The sequence below is a fragment of the Schistocerca gregaria genome, chromosome 8 (assembly GCF_023897955.1).
Source record: "Schistocerca gregaria isolate iqSchGreg1 chromosome 8, iqSchGreg1.2, whole genome shotgun sequence".
Classification (NCBI taxonomy): domain Eukaryota; kingdom Metazoa; phylum Arthropoda; class Insecta; order Orthoptera; family Acrididae; genus Schistocerca; species Schistocerca gregaria.
The window spans coordinates 272,043,706-272,065,568 of record NC_064927.1 but is presented as its reverse complement, the minus strand read 5'-3'; the positions used below and the strand labels follow the sequence as shown (position 1 = coordinate 272,065,568).

Genomic DNA, 21,863 nt, shown 5'->3' with positions numbered 1-21,863 from the left:
TATTTGTAGCTGTACATGTGTTTTCAAAATTTATAAAATGTACCAGATACAGAGTGTGACCAGAAAAACTATGATTGTCAACTTGGAAAAAGATTACTTTAGAAAAGTGGTATTTACGGAGATGGTGTTGCCAGACAATGGGTCACAGTTCATCCCAAGCTTGTAGGAAGACTGTATGCAATGTAACCACATAAAATACATTAAAATATCAACTGATCACGCAGCCAGCAACCCTACCTAGAGAGATGTATGAGAAATTGGGCACCTGTGCATGACTTATATCACTTCAAAGAACACAAGGGGGGAGAATACATGCAGTTAACAGTTAATTGAAAATTTACTCAACAGTTTAAGAATAGCACATAAAATTCTGAACTACTCACAGTCTTGTGTCTCTGAGATACGACATTAATGTAGTGCTGTTTCAGCAAACTCCAATATTCTTTTATGATTCTCTGATCTGCTATTCTTTATATTGTTGATGTTACGTTTAGTCTAAGATTTCCGTGTCATTTTGTAATAACTTCTTTCTTGATACCGTAATTACTTCCTTCTTGATGCTTCAAGTTACCACAAAATATTCATACTTAATGGTCTCACCTATGTCCTACAATCGTAAACAGCTTACCGTAATGGTTGAGACATGACTTGGTGCTACGTAAAATGATTATTAACCAGGTAAGAGCTTGAATGGGTCTTGTAACATAACAGATGCTAAGGAAGCACACAGGGGTGCTTGTTTTTAAATGTGCTTGCCTGTCCAAATGGGTGGTGATAGCCCAGCTCAAGAAGTGGACTTCAAGCGCAGCTCCAGGCTAAAAGCTATACGGCAAGGCATGAGAGACATGGAACTCATGGTGAATTTCCCTGCTGCCAACATGCCTCAAATCCACACACATGAAACAGAAGGGATGCCATGGCCAGAATGCTCACTTAAATGTGTAAAAATCTTGGATATCTAGTGTCATATGATCCAGTTGTCCTACATGAACTGCAAAGCTATCAAATTGAGCGTGTTGATGAGACAAGCCTACCACCACTTTTGGCAGCTAAATGAATTAAGCCACAATATGCAACTTCCAAAAGTAACATATATTATGAAGTCAGCGCAGTGTAGGAGCATCCGTCACCTGTTTCCTGTCTGAGAATTTTTGTACAATATTCAGTGTTTTTAATAGAAATATTAAATTTATTTAAACTGGCAACCAATAAAGTTCTTGCAAGTATGATGCATATTCTGTAAATTATGAGGGCACTAGGTGAAAAATCGCCTAAAGACAATTCGAATAATTGGCCACTTCATTTTTCCATTTATTTACAAATGTTTCCTTTACGTAAATGAATGTCGCACAAGGTTTCAATATTTATTTCATATATAACAAGGAACCAGTAGACTTGTAATGTAGTTTGTAATCAACAAAGAACTGTAAGAAAGAGGACTGTATGTATGTATAGTTTTAACAAACAAGGCAATGTGACATCAGCAATGCTATATAAGTGATATATGCGTTTTCTGTGGTGTCAGTGATGCTACGTGAAATGCACATGTTCTGTCATGTTTGCGACACTATACAAGCGAGAAATGCCTATTCTGTTGAAACTTCTCTGCTTCACTCACGATTGCGGTGTCAGTGATGAGTTCTGCAACAGGCAGCGGTGAATAGAAATTATATGCAGCGTATCAGCTACGCCAAATGTGAAAGACTTAAAATTTTATGCTCTGTGTTGAACTCTATCTTAACACAAGAACGGCAGAAAGTGTCAAATGACACCATCATACATTTTCTTCGGTGTCATATCCAATTTTTTAAATTAATTCTTGAAATATTTTAATCATACTAATTTTTTCTCTTCTTGATAATCATGAAATTGGCTTTCCAAAATACTTACATTTTCTTGAACATTTTATGTGATATGCCTGAATGGTGGAAACGGTCAACTTGACACTGCTTCTCTTCTGAATATTTGTAAATAATCCAACAATTGAAGCAGCAATAACCATCAATCCACCAGAATTGTTGCTGCTCATTGTTGGACCTTGGAAGACGCACATCCCAATCTGCCACAGTATATTGTATAATTCGCGTAATATTCTTTGTCCACGAAAGACATTTACAGATTTGTCAGCATGGACTTTCTGACGAGGAAATGTTATGTCTCTGGGAGAATCGTGATGCTGAATCAGGAACTGAATTTATTGATGAAGATAAAGATTTTATACCTGAGGCAAGTGAAGATGAAGACATTGTGAATGAAAAGGGATTAGTGGAGGAGGGTCTGATGCTGATCTATGATGACCCTCACCTCATCCATCATAGCAGGTCAAACTGCTTGTCGAAAAGATTGTCACTAGGGATGGAACCTAGTGAGATTTTCAAATTTTCATCTTCTGGAAGGTGGTGAGCTGTGTACATTATAAAGGAGAGAGGAGATCCCACTACTTACGCTTGCTACTGAGTAGATGACTGTCATCAGAACTTTGTGTCCTATTTCTGACGAGACAGTGCTAATAGCTCATTAAGAAATACACAGAATGAAATGCTAAAAAAATTACTTTAATAACAATGATTGGACCACAGCATTTGAGTAATTGAAAAAAAAAAAAAATACTAGCTGATGTATGCTCATGGTGTCATTTGTGCAAAAGATATGTCTGCAGACAATCTGAGTTCAAATTCTTTGGGATCTGCTTTCATTGAGGACATTATGCCAAGGAACATATTTCAGGAGCTTCTCAGATTCTTCCATTTTGATGAAAAATGAGCAACAGCTGAGCACTTGCCAACCAAAAAATTCACTCTTGTACCCAAATTTGGGGAAGGTTCATAGAAAACAATATTCATTATTACAAGCCTAGAGACAATATAACCACAGACAAGCAACTATTACCAAGCGAAACAAGATGCAGATTCACTCAATTCATGCCAAACAAATATGGCTTCAAATTCTGGATTTCTGCTAATGTTTCAATGAAGTATATAAGTAATGCTTTTCCATGCCTCGGACAAGATCACATCCATAGAAACAAGCAGTACGACGCTAAGAGTTTTTTGAAGCTATTTCTAAATTTAGAAAGAAAAGGGGCGACAGACAACTACCCCATGTCTCTACAACTTGCTAAGAAGCTTACAGGAAAGTATATTTTATTAGTTGGTACAATCAACAAGATCTTTAATGAAATATCTGATGAGGTATAAAAGCCAGATGCTGAAATACAGTCTGCCACCATTCTGCACCAAACTGGAAACAGATTGCACCATGATTGCATACAAAAGAAAGAAAAATAAAAATGTCACTCTTCTGAGTACACTGCATGCTAAAGAAGCAATAAGGAAAGAAGAAATCTGCAACCATAACATTCTAAAATGCAATGAAATGTGAGATGGTCATGGTTGATCAAATTACCCATAAATATACTAAAAAAGTTGTACATAGGAGACAGCCAATGCATACCTTCTGCAATATCTCAAACGATGGCAATACATGCATGAGTCACCTACAAAACAGTACCGAACAAAAACATGAAAGGAAGGTGTTTGTACTTCAGCTGGTGAATAAACTCAAGGTAACAAAAGAGGAGGAAGAAGTACATACAAAAGAAGAAGATATGGGACAAAATCACCTAGAAAATAGAAGCAGAGCCAAATTAGACTTTGCAAGATTACAAGACCGTTGCCAACTATGTGAAGTGTCAGAAAGGCATGTACGGAAAATGCAGGCATAAAACACAAACCACCTGAGCTAAATGAATCTAGCAGTTGCCAACTGAGTAAAAAGTACAATAAAGTCCTGTGTATAATATATGGGAGTATAATACAAAACACACATACAAAATGTCTCACCTCAGCAATGTCTATGGGTCATGGGGCAGAGAAGGATCTATAAATAATTGACCAATGAAAGTCAACAGTATAGGAAACTTGTTAGCAAGAGCAATGATAAATCAGTAAGATATTTTTTGTTGAAGTAACTATTGTGTTAAATAATTGTTGCTATAACTCAGAAAAAAGTATGGATTCGCAAACAATAAAATAAAGCACTTGTTTAAGTCAGATATGAAAATATTTTATGCAGGATCAAAATGACCCTTTTCCACTGTTTTAGGAATGTAGGGACTGCACCTTTCTAGTGTTAATTCATCAGTCACAGATGATAGTTGTTCACAGACAGAGAGAACCTTAACTTTCAATTGGTGTTAGACACTCAAGTGAGTTGAAACATTATGTTTTGCAGTGTGTCACAATGTACTGTAATGAACTAAAGCCTGTTTAAATTAACAGCTCAGAAACTGACAGCACTAATGACAAACTAAATAGATATTATTGTACAGTTTGATTTTTAATTTTAAATCACAACAGGATCATGTAATGAACTTTAATTACAGATTTTCATCAAGTTACGGCTCTTTCGAAATCTGAAATTGAGCACCCAAATGTGACGAGTGCTTGGTATGGGAGTTTGCTGTGTTCAGATACAAATCTTCACTGCACTGTTCATGCTGAAACTTTTTTTTAATTTATTTATTTTATTATGAGGCCACAATTTGAAAGTGAATTAAATTTTATTTAATAAAATAAACTTTATTCCATTTCAGTTGTAAATACTTGTCATTTTCAATTACATAACTATCCTACTTTATCGAATTTACTCATGATGGTTTTATCCTTATGATACATGTTGAGTGTCAAGCCACCGAAAACTTTCAGTCCATGCAGTCTTCAGCTAGTGCACAGCTGGTGGGAAAATGTGGGTCTTCTGTGAATTGCACCTTTTAGCACCTCTTTCTGGCTGCAGTATCACTGGCATTTCCCATAGGGCTTCATGTGAGGCATATTTCCAACTGATGCTGTGTTTTGCAATCCTCATCAATTGCTAGGAAACATGGAAAGGATCTGAAGATTTGACAGTAAAGTTGGCCAAAGGGTGATAAATGGACAGATGTGTAATCACCTGTTAGATATGTTCAAGCTAAAATTTCTACTATGTTACACATTTACCCGACATAATATTATTTCAAACACACCTTTTAACACTAATTTTGTGAGCCAAAAGAGACAGGGGCTCCCAACTGGAAGCTCATACAAATAAACTTTGTGATATCTCACTTCAGGAGGATGATGGTTCAAACCTCCGTCCAGACAACCTGATTTAGGTTTTCCATGATTTTCCTAGATAACTTCAGGCAAATGCTGGGATGGTTCCTTTGAGAGGGCATGGCTGATTTCCTTCCCTATCCTTGCCTCACGACAGAGCTTGTGCTCCATCTCTAATGACCTTATTGTTGATGGGATGTTAAACACTAATCTTCTCCTCCTCCTACATCATTTCCTTTGAAACTACTCATTTACTTTTACTGTTGATCTGACAATTTACACATCAGGTAGATGCTACCACATCAATTCTCAATACATCACTCACATATCTGTTTATGACAAATAATTTGGCAGACATTTCTACTACCATATGATTGTACCGGAGACATGAAATGAGAGCAGACAATATTTTTCTGACTCAGCTTAAAAGTGCCAGAGATTCAGGTTTACAGTAGTAAATTGGCACCAAATGAGAAATTAGTGGGAATCGTGCATCATCACTTTTTCCAGTGTCATTTTTGTACAACCTTTTAGTGAAACAATAATACGAAAAAGGTTTCATTACTGGAAAGATCCCTAATAAATATATTGTAATCTGAAACAAAAAACCGGCACCATTCTAATCCTTTCTCCACAAAAGAGGTCTGTTTGAAGAGGAGAATTCAACCATCCAATATCTGCACACTGCAGCTCCCAGGGGCAATGTGGCTTCAGAGTTGACTTTGCGGTGGTTTCATAAAAATAATAATTTGGTTTGTGAGTAAAGAAACAATGTACACACTATTATAGTAGTGATATCTAGTGAGCTGACAAGTGTTGTTACTGTAAGAGCATGGTAGATGGAAATCAAATCCTACTCTGTGACTCATTTGTCATTATTCAGTAACAATCAATTTGAAGGTTAGTTTTGTTGAATGATGATTTTTAATTGTTATTCCTCCTCTGTGACTGGTGTTTCTCTGCCCATAAGGCTAATTTTTTAAATGTAAGTACAATATGTCATACTTCAAATGTATCATGCAGTTCTAAAGGTGAAAACATAAATAGTACGTTGACAGTTGACAGTTAGGCGAACTTCAATTATACATGTACTGCTGCTAGAAATGAGGAACAGTCACAGAGCATCATTTGTTTAATTTCCTAGCTATTGAAAGCACATCAATTAAAAAAAAAAAAAACAGCTGCTCTGGACATGGTATCTATTATGATAGGTGAGTCAGCTGCCAGACAACACTTATTCGTTGAATGCTTGATGTGGGTGACAACATGAATGATTAACTGCTTGAAAAACTTAAAAGTAATGGCAACTTCACTCTTCAGTTGGATGAAGCTGCAGACAACCACAATGATGCACATCTAATTTCTTATGTGCGATTTATCCATAAGAATAAATTTCATAACAATCTTTTTTTCTGCAGAAAAATAACTCTTATAATAAAAATGACAGACCTCTTTGAAATAGTACACTCTTTTATAGAAGAAAACCACATTAACTGAAAATTGTATGGATGCCTGTTATCCATAGAAGGCTGCTTATGCTATTTAAAAAACATGCACTCGCATCGAAAAGCATGAGTGCTGCCCTTCATGAAGTTGTTCTACCAGTGATCAAAGTGGTAAATTTCATTAAAAGTCAGCCACCAAAGTCAAAAGTTCAACAAATGTGCACTGATACGGGGCTGAGCACATTTCCCTAATTTGTTACGGTGAATCGCTTCCATGTGCGAGTATCTTGAAAAGGGTGTATGAACTCAGGAATGAATTTTACTCATACCTTGCTCGAGAGAAACACTTGAATTCCAAAAAGTTCATAGACAGTGGCTGTTTTGACTGGTATAGCTTTGTAACATCTTTGAAATACTCAATTCATTATCCCTTCAAAGCAAAGAGTCCAACAGCCTGCATCTGCCAGACAAAATTCTTCACCCTTCAGAAAGATGCTACTACTATGGAAGAAGAAGTTGGATGGTAAAATATATTACATTTTCCCTGCTCTTAACTCAGTTTCAGAAGATGACATCTTTCCACTGAGTGAAGAATTGAAGTATGTTTGTGGACCATTTAAATGAACTCACTGATTACTTTTTGAAGTACTTTCCAAAAGAAGATGATGCACAAGACTGGATCAAAGATCCTTTCATTACTTAACCATCCAAAATCAACTTTTACTATTGAAGAACAAGAGCAACTGACTGATATTTCTCCAGGCTCCAAATTGAAATCAAAGTTTGTTTCTTCTCATCACTTCGAGTTTTGGAGCTTGGTGAGGTGAAAATAATTGCAAGTATGTAACAAGCCCTACAAGTTTTTACAACTTTTTGTTCTGCAGCAGACAGTCATCAACACGAAATGTAGACCCCAAGGGAATGTGGAGAAAGAGATGAGAGTCGCAATTTACAACTTTGCTGAGACTTGAAGAACTGGCGATGAAGAAGCAAGCTTACCCTTTCCGTGGATTTTGTTGCAAAAATAACATGTAGTAACATTAACAGTTGATTAACATTTTTTAAAACTTTTATTTACCCTACACTTCAAATGTTCCGTGTGAAAGGAGCTGCATACGGTTTATGTTCCGATAAAGGTTTTCAAAAAGTTTGAAAACCACTATTCCAGGACTATGGTGCTTATGTAAGGGCTTGATCATCTAAAAGAAAATTTCTGAACACAAAAAAAAACTGTCAAGTGGTATTTGACTGTATTTATAAGGCACTGAGTTACCACTTTAGATGCCACTTATCTTCTCTGGCATAAAAAGGTAACATTTGAGCAACTATGCGCAACGATACCAGTGCTGAGGAAATTTCTACAAGGTTCAGTAGTAGTCATCACATCCTCTTGGATCAGTGGAGCCACACTGTCAGATTCTCCTCTCATTTCTACCAGGACATAAATCCTGTTCTATTTCATGATATCACAGTCAAAAGTGTGAAGGCTGTTCAATAAATGACACCCATAAAACGTACTTAAAAATCTTTAGTGATCAGCAGGGGGGTTGCTATTGGTGCTGTCGTCACCATCATCATCATCAGTTTGAAGAGTGGTTTGATGTAGTTCTCCGCATTAATCCAGCTTTTGGAAGCCTCTTCACCTCTGCATAATCACCACAACCACATTCATATGAACTTACTTATTGAATTCAAGCTTTGGACTCTACAATTTTTACCCTCTCACACTTATTTCCATTAGCAGACTGACAAATCCTATATGTCTCAAAATGTGTCCAATCAATTGATCCCTTCTTTTAGTCAAGCTCTGCCATAAATTTCTTTTCTTCCCAATTCAATTCATTATCTCCGTTAGTTTTTAAGTCTACACATCTAATCTTCAACATTCTTCTGTAGCACTACATTATAAAGCTGTTTTTCTCTACTTGTTTAAATTCTTTGTCATCCATATAAATCTAGAAAAATACTTTTCGAAATTCTGTTATCACTACCTATCTGAATTTTACATCCTCTCCACTTCTACCATCATCAGTTTTCTTGACACCCAAATAGCAACACTCACCTACTACTAAAAATGTCTCATTTCCTAATTTAATTCTCTTGGCATCACCTGATTTGACTATATTCCATAACCTTCTTTTACTTTTGTTGTGCTTGTCTTCTATGTTCTTTTCAAAACACTATATATTACAATCAAATGCACTTACAAAGACCTTTGCCATCTCTTCACAGAATTAGAATGTTATCGACAAACATCATTGTAATTATTAAAAGAATTTAAAACAGCTATTAGGTCATGTAATAATGGTCATTTGATTTTACTGGAACCTTTTAGTTTTTTCATCGCAGTTTCGGGTCCTGCCAACCTTCACATGATCACTGCAAATATGGTGAATGCAAACCTTTAAAACTGTTGTCAGTTGTGAATAAACATAACATGGAGACACATGATATTCATAGAGAAAAACTTAGAATCTAAATTGTACGTACTTGTAGATGACTTGTAGCATAATTTATTTTGAGCCTTAAGGAAAAATTGTGGAAATTCTTGAGGAACTAGAAATATAACAAGGAGCATCTTCATTTATCACCAAATAGCATAATCAGTGAACAGTAGTGAACAAGTTGCTAGTAGCAGACAGTGGTTTTTCAATATTTTTTTTAAATTTGTTACAACAGAAGGGGGGAACTGGTCTTTCATCTTTTGCTCAAGTATCACAATCCTATAATGTACAAATAATTTCATGTCATAAGAGAAAATAGTATCTTATGACATTTGCACTATTCCTGTTTTTAATAGTTTTAGCTGGTTTTTTAAATGATTATTATTTTTAATTATTCATTGTGTTTGCCTGTGTGTGAGCATGAAAGGTACAATTTTTTAGACATTTTATATAATTTCATGTGTAAAAAAAACCATGTCCTTTAATTATTATAGCTGCAGTCTTGTTATTGCAAACATTGTAGATTGCTCTTTATTTCCTGTATTTTATCCTTCCTGCCTACATAATTAATTGCAGTGGAAAATTCACCAATCCACAATGTTGGTAGTTCAATGGCATACAACAGTCAACAGTGGCAGAGCCAATGGTAAACACAATTTGAAAAATTGTCAAGGGTTATTCACAACAAACTGAATGAACTGTCAAGGGATTTGGCGGTGTGAGCGGGTGGGGGGGGGGGGGGGGGGGGGGGGTGAGAGGCGGCTGAAGCAAACTCTGCCCATTAACTCCCAGGGCATAGGCAGCTGTGGTGGGAGAGTGTGATGGTATATGTTGCAATACAAGGTGGCAGCATGTCCCACATCCTTTCAACTGTGCTGATGAAAGAAGGTCGTTTAGAAACCTTGATTTATGGTAGTAGTGCTAGAGGAAGGACTGCATATGGTGCAGGAATCTTCTATTTATGTGCAGATACAAAACACAAAATAAGCACAGAACCGTCCGCCTGGCACGCTAACAAACCGTCCGCCTGGCACGCTAACAAACCGTCCGCCTGGCACGCTAACAAACCGTCCGCCTGGCACGCTAACAAACCGTCCGCCTGGCATGCTAACAAACCGTCCGCCTGGCACGCTAACAAACCGTCCGCCTGGCACGCTAACAAACCATCCGCCTGGCACGCTAACAAACCGTCCGCCTGGCACGCTAACAAACCGTCCGCCTGGGACAAACTGTGCCTGGGATACTAACAAACTAACTGTCTATGAGTATAATCATTAACACCTTAAATGTGAATGTTTAACTGATATGCTGAAAGTGCTATGGTGACTGTTAAATACAGAAAGATTTTAAAAAGGAGTGGTTACATCACTTTGTAGCCAGTTGGTAGCAAACAATCTTCAATTATCACAGGGCTTTCCTCCATGTGGTGAAGAAGTTAGATATAGCTATCAGGGGCTATGCATCGCAAGACCACATGTTCAAGGAGTGACACAAGTGCAGAAAACAAAAGATTTAAAGGTAAAGGGAAGTATGAACATATAAGTGACAGATCACACTCTGGAATTGGTAGCCTTGTTAAGTACTCTCCAGCAACGAATACTAGCAGTAACATTCCATGCGGCGACCAAGGAATGAAAGAAAAAGGCACTGAGATAAGGCTGTGGTGATACAGAGAAAAATTTCAGCATAAAATTTTTTGTACCTGAAATGTGAAGTTATAATAGGCGAGAAAGATGATGTGTTGGGATGACAACCAAATATCTAGATAACAGCAAAATTAACAAAGGAAACAAGGTTTGCTGAAGAGAGGAACGTTTCAACATTAAAAATGGTTATCGTGTGTGAGTACTGGCTCAGCATGTAATACGAGACATATTAAGTCACCTAAATGGAAGAGTCAGTGAAACATTTCTCTCTCTCTCTCTCTCTCTCTCTCTCTCTCACACACACACACACACACACACACACACACACACACACACCTGATTCACGCTACAGGACAATATACAATGAATTAGGTGAGCTCTGTAATGTGGACTGTCTACAGTTATGTTTCACATTGTGATTAATTTTATCAGTAGTACTACATACTTTTTCACGGTGATAAAACATTCACTCAATATAACTAGCGTAATTGAGTGTGTAATCTTCACACTTTAGCATATGCCTATCCTAGGAGCATGAATAAAAAATGTTAAGCGAGATTTTAGATAAACTGTAATGGTGCAATCAATTAGACGAACTGTCTCACAATATAACAACAATATCAAATCATACGACAACACACAAAACGGACAGTGAAACTCACACAGATAGGTTGAAACAGTTGGGTAGGCTAGAAGATACTATAAAATGATTACAAAATATAACTACGAATGATTTCAAAACTGTAGAAACCAAATCTCAGATACACAAAACAGGGTCGAAGTGTTGGAATTAAATAGAAATCTTATTGAAAGTGAGAGTGATCCAAACACCTTAACTAGTCTGGAAGCTCTAATGTTACTCCAACTGTTGTTCTGATTAAAATACTTCTCATTCATTGTAGCAAGAGAGTGATGTAGTTTTTGAGTGGAATACTTAGCTTTGAACTGCTGAATTCTCCTCTACTAATAATAAAGTCCATTAGAGATGTACATTGCAAATTTGCCTGGATTTCAGACACGATGAAAACTATGTTAAAATAATATTTTCCAACACACTGATGACTCCTTTTAACAGCAGATGCATTTCCCATAAGCATTTACAAAGATGTTCATACATAAACTGTTTTCTAATAACATGACTGACAAAGCATCAACTGCTACAGATTTTGTGTCATTATATTGGCCAAACAGCAACTGACTCCCAGTGCTTTGCATCACTGAATAGATACCCTACTTAACAATGTATGTTTTTTGGCCTATTGTCAAAACAATTACATTTAATGATTTACAACAAACTGTTAGTACAGTTTTAAGGACATGAAATGATGTTTCATTCTGAATACATTTGGAAATATTGTCCTTCTCACTTTTATGTGGAAATTTGGTTATGAAGTTACAACAACAATACCTATAGTAAAATCATGAATTACATCTTCATTTCATATTGGATTTTATTTCTAACATTAACCGAGGTACAGCACAAAATGCCAAAACGCAATTTCACGTTAAATTTCTGTATGAAAATAATGAAGTATCAAAATGACTGAAAATCAGCTGTTTACATCAGAATGACCAAGAGTTGTTAATGAGGAAGTTAATTACAGCTGATCTAATTGGTTTATCATTATTGACATGATACATAAAATGCACAAGTCACATTAAATACATCAGATGACTGATAAATGCTCCCAAAGTCTTTTTAGTTAAGTTGGAATTTACAAATTTTGTTAATTAACTATTGGTTTAATTATGACAGATATTTCTCCTAACATTTCTATGGGGATGTAATAATGCAATCACGAGAACAAAATTTTAAATTTTGCTGAAATTTGACATTATGTTAATTCACAATGTCAGGTTTTTAACTAGTTACAAATTTCTATTAATTACAACAGTTAAATGATCTGAAATAATGTTAATGATGTTGATTTTCTTTATAAATGAACCATACAGTTTAATTTGCTGACACAAATTAAAAAAAACTATACTTTCTAACTTTTGTCCACTATGTATTGTGATCGGGTAATATACAATCTGCTAAACTTTTGGTGGTATCTAAGCATTCATTGCCTACCCTATAACTAGTCCTACTAAAAGACACATATACAGCTATTACTAGAAGAGAAAGCATATGAAAAGTAGACACAACTAGCCACTAGTGGAAATTCTAATTCTGTGGAAGACACTGTTGATCACCAGAACGAATTTCAAAAATTGTGAGAAGAGTTAAATAACACTAAAAAGGAACTTTGGAGTAAAATATCTGCATCCAATACTGAGTTATCTACAGAGGTATTAGAGGAATTGCAATTAGGAAATGGATTAAACTGATCAAAATAATTCCTCAAGTTTAAACCTGAAGGTCATGTACCATACACTCAATAAAATTCTTATGGGTATTTTCCTGATCTATGCCCCAGAAATGAGATGGCTAAGAAAATGGTTTTGTACTGGGGCATTTAGCAGCTGACACAGCAGATAACTTCAAAACTATTAGACTGAAAGCACTACACTGAAGCACCAAATAAACTGGTATAGCCATGCATATTCAAATACAATAATATGTAATCAGGCAGAATATGGCGCTGCAATCGGCAATGCTTATATAAGACAACAAGTGGCTGGTGCAGCGGTTATATCGGTTACTGCTACTACAATGGCAGGTTTCCAAGATTTAAGTGAGTTTGAATGTGGTGTTATAGTCGGTGCATGAGCAATGGGATTTTCCCATATGACTATTTCATGAGTTTACCGGGAGTATCAGTTAAAACATCAAATCTCCACTATCGGTGAGACAGGAAAAAAATCCTACGAGATCAGGACTAGTGACAACTGAAGAGAATCGTTCCAACATGACAGAAGTGCAACCCTTCCACAGATTGCTGCTGATTTCAATGTTGGGCCACCAACAAGTGTCAGCATGTGAACCATTCAACGAAACATCATAGATACTTTTCGGAGTTGAAGGCCCACTTGTGTACTCTTCATGTCTGCACGACACAAAGGTGTTCACCTTGCCTGGGCCCATCAACACCAACATTAGACTGTCGATGACTGGAAACATGTTGCCTGGTCAGATGAGTCTCATTTCAAATTGTATCGAGCGAATGGACATATATGGGTATAGAGACAACCTCATGAATCCATGGATTCTGCATATCAGTAGGGGATGTTCAAGCTGGTGGAGGCTCTGTAATGGTGTTGGGGATGTGCAGTTGGAGTGATATGGGACCCCAGAAAAGTCTAGATACAGGTTACATGTATGTAAGCATCCTGTCTGATCACCTGCATCCAGTCATGTCCATTGTGCATTCTGACAGACTTGGGCATTTCTAGTAGGACAATGTGACACCCCACACACCTACAATTCCTACAGAGCGGCTCCAGGAACACTCTTTTGACTTTAAACACAGTATCACTGTTCAGTCCAAACCTGGTACTGGAAACTCTTTCTGGTACTTCAACATGACTTTCAGCTCCACAGACGATTTATGTGTATGAAAAATTACAAGTTGCACAATGAAAACAAAAGATACAGGTTTAATTCCTGTTGACGACAGGTCATTCGACATGGAGTATAAGCTTAGATTGGAGAAGATTCAGTCAGGTCCTTTTCAAAGTAATCACCATTGTATTTGCCATAAGCAGTTTAGGGAAAGCACAAACTTCTAAATCTAGATGGTCAGATAGGAATTTGAAATACCATCTTCTTGAATATAAGTACAATGTCTTACCATTGTATCACCACACTCAGTCAAATTGCATCATGGCTTCAGTTCAGAAGTAATGTGTGTTTAGAACTCAAAATCTACATTTTTGGCAATGTTTGCTTGATACTACTTGAATAAACTTTACCATTTTTTGCATTTTAATACCCTTTAACACAATGATAGACAGACAAATAATTACTAAAAAAATAATACTGAGTGCAAACTCATTAAGGTTCATTTAAAATATTCACCAACCTCCCAGTCCTTTGCCTCTTCTACAGGTTCCTTCATGTGTTTCTTTTTTATGTAGTTCCACTGAACCACACCAACAGTTGCAAACAGGAGACTTAAAGGAAGAGGCCTCCAAACACGTTTCAGGTATTGCCATCGCTGGTTACCCTTACTGACATCTGCATACTCTATATATATATAAAAAAAACTATTAAAAATGAAAATACTGCCCAGTAACTATTGGTTAAAAGCAATATTTCACATTAACAAAGTTCTCACTCTTTCACATCAATACCCTTGCGTATAAGACACACATTTATCACACGAACTGAAAGCAGAGAAACAAATTCAACACACAAATGAAATCTTAAAAGGCAATCACTTGGTATAATAGAGTCATATCTAATAAAGGGTGTCCCTGGAGAAATATACAATATTTAGGAATATGACACAAATGATCATTCAAACCATAAAAGTCCAGTAAACATAGCCTCTAAAATGCACATCTTAAAAGCTATGTTTCACAGTAATGAAGATAAACAAGTGCTCATAGCTTTTAAGGTATGCATTTTAGAGCCCATGTTTACTAAATTTTCTGTATTGTATTGTATTTTATTTGTATTCATCTCATAAAGTACATTTTACACGTCTATGATCACATTGTACAGGACACACATTGCTTCGAATGATTGTTCCTGTTACATTCCTGAATACTTACCATTCCTCCTGGAACATCCTGTAGAAGAAAATGCAGGAAGAAAGGCTATTTGAGATTACAGTCTTATTGACTGGTCACTGGTGACATAACATTTGCTTAGTTGACGATGAATGAGGAAGAAATCAGCCTTATTGAATAAAACATTCTAGCATTCATTTGAAGTGATTTTGAGAAAACACAAAAATCTAAATCAGGGCAGCCAAATATGTATTTGAATCATGATTCTCCAGAATATACACTACTGGCCATTAAAATTGCTACACCATGAAGCTGACGTGCTACAGATGCGAAATTTAACCGACAGGAAGAAGATGCTGTGATATGCAAATGATAAGCTTTTCAGAGCATTCACACAAGGTTGGCGCCGGTGGCGACACCTACAACGTGCTGACATGAGGAAAGTTTCCAACCGATTTCTCACACACAAAAAGCAGTTGACTGGCGTTTCCTGGTGAAAAGTTGTTGTGATGCCTCGTGTAAGGAGGAGAAATGAGTACCATCATATTTCTCACTTTGATAAAGGTCGGATTGTAGCCTATCGTGATTGCGGTTTATCGTATCATGACACTGCTGCTCGTGTTCATCGTGATCCAATGACTGTTAGCAGAATATGGAATCGGTGGGTTCAGGTGGGTAATACGGAATGCCGTGCTGGATCACAATGGCCTCGTATCACTAGCAGTCGAGATGACAGGCATCTTGTCCACATGGCTGTAACGGATTGTGCAACCACGTCTCAATCCCTGAGTCCACAGATGGGGACGTTTGCAAGACAACAACCATCCGCACGAACAGTTCGATGACGTTTGCAGCAGCATGGACTATCAGCTCGGAGACCATGGCTGTGGTTACCCCTGACGCTGCATCACAGACAGGAGCGACTGTGATGGTGTACTCGACGACAAACCTGGGAGCACGAATGGCAAATCATCATGTTTTCGGATGAATCCAGGTTCTGTTTACAGCATCATGATAGTCGCATCCGTGTTTGGTGACATCGTGGTGAACGCACATTGGAAGCATGTATTCAACATCGAAATACTAGCGTATCAGCCGGCATGATGGTATGGGGTGCCATTGGTTACACGTCTCGGTCACCTCTTGTTCATATTGATGGTACTTTGAACAGTGGACATTACATTTCAGATGTGTTACGACCTGTGGCTCTACCCTTCATCTGATCCCTGTGAAACACTACATTTCAGCAGGATAATGCACAAGTGCATGTTCCAGGTCCTGTATGGGCATCTCTGGATACAGAAGATGTTTGACTGCTGCCCTGGCCAGCACATTCTCCAGATCTCTTACCAATTGAAAATGTCTGGTCAATGGTGGCCGAGCAACTGGCTCGTCACAATATTCCAGTCACTAACCTTGATGAACTGTGGCATTTTGTTGAAGCTGCATGGGCAGCTGTATGTGTACACGCCATCCAAGCTCTGTTTGACTCAATGCCCAGGCGTTATTACGGCCAGAGGTGGCTGTTCTGGGTACTGACTTCTAAGGATCTATGCACCCAAATTGTGTGAAAATGTAATCACGTCATCTCTAGTATAATATATTTATCCAAGGAATACCTGTTTATCATCTGCATTTCTTCTTGGTGTAGCAATTTTAATGGCCAGTAGTGTATTTCCAGTTATTTCAAGTTAACCCTTTTGGCACAGCACCCAAGTTTGACTTGGGCACTAGTTATGCCAGTGGATGAGTGAGATTTGGGTGGCATCTCAACAGTGGTCAAGAGAGCTATGGAAATGGAAACACCTCCGTGCATCACAATGAGACTGCCACGCCAAAAGAACAAAGTGGGTGACTGTTACAACACATTTTCATGTAAACATCAGTCTAGCTTCCAAAGTGACATCACCTCTTACTAAGTTTTCTCTTCTTCCACAGGATGACCACAGCATTTATGAAAAGACTACGTAACATCAACATGGCCTTTTTGTAAAGTTGTTTTTGTAATGCCACTTAGCCTGAAGATTAGGTATTCCCTCGAAACATGTTGCTAAATACATATGTAATATAATAGTTGACAAACTTTGTGACCGGTAGCGGTAATTTAAAAAAAAAAAAAAAAAAAAAAAAAAAAAAAAAAAAAAAAAAAAAAAACGCTTTACATATTTCTTGAGACAGTCACAGTTGATAAATAGTCCAAACACATTGAAGCTCATTAGCATATCTGCTGGTTCACGACATAGTCTTCAGTCATATAAAATCTTCAGAGCTTCAAATGTGAGGTTCACATTTTCCTACCAGAGGGCTTAGAAGAGAAGCCAGATGTTTTTCCAGGTACTATGTTACGGCTCCCATATCGATCATGATGGGGCAAGAAAGAAACCCCTTCCTTATGCAAACCATAAAATTGTGGTGGAACTGGTGCTTCTACGGTTAATCTCTTTTGAAGATGTTCAGGGAACTGACATGATTTGACGAGTGAAGCCATTGCAGCAACATGTTGGTAAGCACCTGAAGATGACAAGCAGCTGTCTCATTGAAATAGTGTGTAGCTTTCACAACATTACCCAATGTGATGCCCATGAAGCAGTTACAATGTTGCGAAGTCTCAAATAGCACAAAACTATTTGTTACAAATCACAAAACTAATACCAATTTGGCTGTATTATTTAACAATTTATTTTTAGCAAATTGTAACATCACCAATTTGTTACTTTTTGATGAATGGCTTGCATCTTGTTGGTGTGGTCTACAGTCTGAAGACTCGTTTGATGCAACTCTCCATGCTACTCTATCCTGTGCAAGCTTCATCATCTCCCAGTACCTAGTGCAACCTATATCCTTCTGGATCTGCTTACTGCACTCATCTCTTTGTCGCCTTCTATTGATGACTTAGAATATGTCCTGTCAAATGATCCCTTCTTATGGTCAAGTTGTGCCACAAATTTCTTTTCTCTCAAATTCTATTCAGTGTTTCTCATTAGTTACATCATCGAACCATCAAATCTTCAGAATTCTTCTGTAACACCATATTTTGAAAGCTTCTATTCCACTTTTCTCTAAACTGTTTATTGTCCATGTTTCACTCCCATACACGGCAACACTCCATACAAATGCCTTCAGAAAAAGCCTTCCTAACACTTAAATTTCTATTTGATGTTAACAAATTTCTCTTCTTCAGAAATGCTTTTCTTCCCACTGTCAGTCTACATTTTATATTCTCTCTACTTCAGCCATCCTCAGTTAATTGATACCCAAAAAGCAAAACTGGTCTACTATTTTAAGTGCCTCGTTTCCCCATCTAAATTCTCTAGCATCTCTGATTTTATTTGACTACATTCTGTTATCCTTGTTTTGCTTTTTTTGATTTTCATTTTATATTTTCCTTTCAACACACTGTCCATTCCATTTAACTGCTCATCCAAGTCCTTTGCTATCTCTGACAGAATTAAAATGTCATTGACAAACCTCAATGTTTTTATTTCTGCTCTGTGAACTTTAATTCCTACTCCAATTTTTTCTTCGATTTCTTTTACTGCTTGTTCAACGAACAGATTGAGTAACATCGGGGATATGCAAAAACCCTGTCTCACTTCCTTCTCAACCATTGCTTCCCTTTCACACCCCTAGACTGTTATAACTGCCGTCTAGTTTCTGTACAGGTTGAAAAAAGCCTTTTTCTCCCTGTGTTTTACCCCTGCTACCTTCAGAATTTCTATGACGGTATTCCACTTAACATCGTCAAAGGCTTTCTCTAATGCTACAAATGTAGGTCTCTCTCTTTAACCTATCTTCTATGAGAAGTTGCATGCATGTATACCTACACCAATATAAGTGTTTCAGAAGTATTGTGAGTGACTCAGTTGAACAAACAGAGAAACATGAATGTTCTCCTACAAATACTAGGTGTGGATCAATGGTTTCATTTGCAAGAGAGCATTAAAGTTTGTGATTTTCACGATACATTACATCATTGATGTATCTATTTGGGGAGGAAGGAGTGTGGAGGAGGAGGGGGGGGAAGAGCCAGCAGGATATCTGGTGGGGAAACATTATGCTAAGTACGAGGCATGCTGAGAAAGTAAGTAATAGTTATTTTATTTTCTTAGGAAAAGTATGTTCAGGAAGAAAAGAAAGGATGACTGAAGAGAGGGGAAAGATGGAGAGGGGTAGAGAGGCGGCAGGGGCGCGGGCAGGGCAGAGGATAAGGGGAGGGAGATAAGGGGGAGAGGGGGGAGAGAAGAAGAAAAAGAAGATGGAGGAGGAGGAGGAGGAGGAGGAGGAGGGGAAAAGAAGAACAAGAAGATGGAGGAGGAGGAGGAGGAGAAGTAAAAGAAGAATACAGGAAACTGTTGGTACACATGTTAACTTTTTTTCCACACATCAGCATCCTGCTGAATGCTTGTGGTGTGATGTGGCACAATGGCACAAGCTCCTTTATGTGCTGCTTGAAGAACTCTCCTACCAGCTCCTTCTTCCAATTCAGAATCTCTTTCTCCACCTCCCTTCAGAGAGGTGAAAAGATAATACCCTGAAGGTGCCAAATCAGGGAACACAGGGGGGAGGGCGTAGTACAAAACATTGCTACCAAATGAGTCCAAGACTGAGTGCCTTAGTGACAGACTGCGGTAGAACTGGTGTTGTCATGCAACAGAACAAGCACTCTCCTCTTGTCAGCTATGCCTTCTTTTTGTTTGAATTGCCCCTTTGGAGGTTTTTTTAGGGTCTCAAATATTGTTGTGCCTTTGTGGTCTCCCTGAGACAGTCCCAGAAATTCGACCAAAATCACACGTTTTCTGTACCAGAACAATGAGGCTGTGTCCAGAATGAGATTTTCACTCTGTAGCAGAGTGTGGGCTGATATGAAGCTTCCTGGCAGATTAAAACTGTGTGCCGGACCGAGACTTGAATTCGGGACCTTTGCCTTTTGTGGGCAAGTGCTCTACCAACTGAGCTACCCAAGCATTTCTCACACCCCATCCTCACAGCTTTACTTCTGCCAGTACCTTGTCTCCTACCTTCCAAACTTTACAGAAGCTCTCCTCGTTTCAATGAGGGTGTGGTTTTTTTGCCTGTAATTGTGGTTTTGGGTTGTTTTGCAGGTGGGGAATTGGTGTGACACCATTATGCTGACTGTCTTTTCGTCATCAGTGTGTAATGAGCCACCCATGTTTCATTTCTAGCCACAACAGAGCTCACAAAATCCTGACCTTCCTATACAAGTTGCTCAAGAAACTCACGGGTACTATTAATCATACTTTTCTTGTGCTGCTCTCTCACCTGTTTTGGGACCTATCTTGCCCACATTTTTCAGTATTCCAACATTTCTGTTAGTGTCTTGTGTATGAGAGTCTGGACGGTTGTGCAAACATTGCAAAAATTTCAACCACTGTCAACGGGCAGTATTCATGAACAGTTTCTTGATTTTTGGCACCCACTTATCAGTCAAAATGGAAGGTCTTCCACTCCTCTGTTGGTCATGAACATTTGTTGTGCCTCCACTAAACTCCCTACACCACTTAAACACACTCATTATGTTTATAACACATTGGACATAAACCATTTCGAGTCACTAAAAACTTTTGTTAACTGCTGTTCCTTTCGTGACTAGGAAGTGGATCACAACATGTGGCTCACACTTAGTGGGTTTTGTTACCAAGATCTTTCACACAGCTCGTCACTACAACATGAATTTACATATTCCTGCTATACTCACTCTGGTCAGGGGATACCCCTCTACCACTCAATGCTGACAACCTTAAAAAATGTAATGGTCACAGTACACTTACTTTCCAAACGTGCCTCATAGGTTACATTAATTGTAGAATCTCTATGTTCAAAGTTAATGTATTTCCCTTTAGAAATACAGCTCAATGCTACCCTTAGGTTTAATGTGCCACTTATGTCTAGCATTTTAATAACAATATCTATAAATTACATGAATGTTTAAATACTATAACAATTTTTATTTTAAATCAGTGCTTAGTATACCATTTCGTCATAGCTTCCCAGAAATTGCAATTCAGAGAAATACATAATTTGAGACGCACTCATTTGAACATTTACACAAGCTAAGCAGTTAATTTAAGAACTATAATAGCAAATAATTCATAATTTTGACTATGTCATAATATTCACAGCATAAAATAAAACTTTGCACTTGGCATTATCAGTATATTTCATTCCGTATTACATCTGTGAACACAGATCTGCACAGTGTGGTTATGCAGGCATATACATGTGGAGAATGCTGGTTTTTACAGTTGTTTCCACCCACATTTGGGAAAGGTCAGTCTTTCTGTTCTCTCTGTTCTTAGTGGCGGAGTGTCTTTCCATTCCTGTACTTCGAGGTTTGTGGATTCTTCATGTGGATCCACAACTGTGCCGGCAGCCTGTGAATGGTGACCTACACAGAGCTGGAATGTTATCAACTGCCCATCTATGTTGGCTAGTCCACAGACAAGCAATAGGAAAGGGCCCTGTGTTAAACATGTATTATAAACTTCTACAATGTCCTGTCATTTTCTAGGCCCTTTATTTTTAGAAGCTACTTGTCAAAGATTATTTGAGAAAGAGGTTCATGAAAGCTCTCTTCCCTCCTTTTTTGGATCCACTTCT

The 21,863-nt window shown here is 37.7% G+C and overlaps 1 protein-coding gene across 1 annotated transcript in view; it reads right to left on the bottom strand.

Annotated features, from left to right (window-relative positions):
- The window catches only part of LOC126284852 (phosphatidylserine decarboxylase proenzyme, mitochondrial), a 119,244-nt gene that overhangs the window by 74,696 nt on the left and 22,685 nt on the right, over window positions 1–21,863 (bottom strand). Inside the window, exon 3 of the mRNA XM_049984084.1 lies at window positions 14,594–14,757. Within this exon, the coding sequence (XP_049840041.1) occupies window positions 14,594–14,757 (164 nt within the window). The remainder of the gene's footprint in view (window positions 1–14,593; window positions 14,758–21,863) is intronic.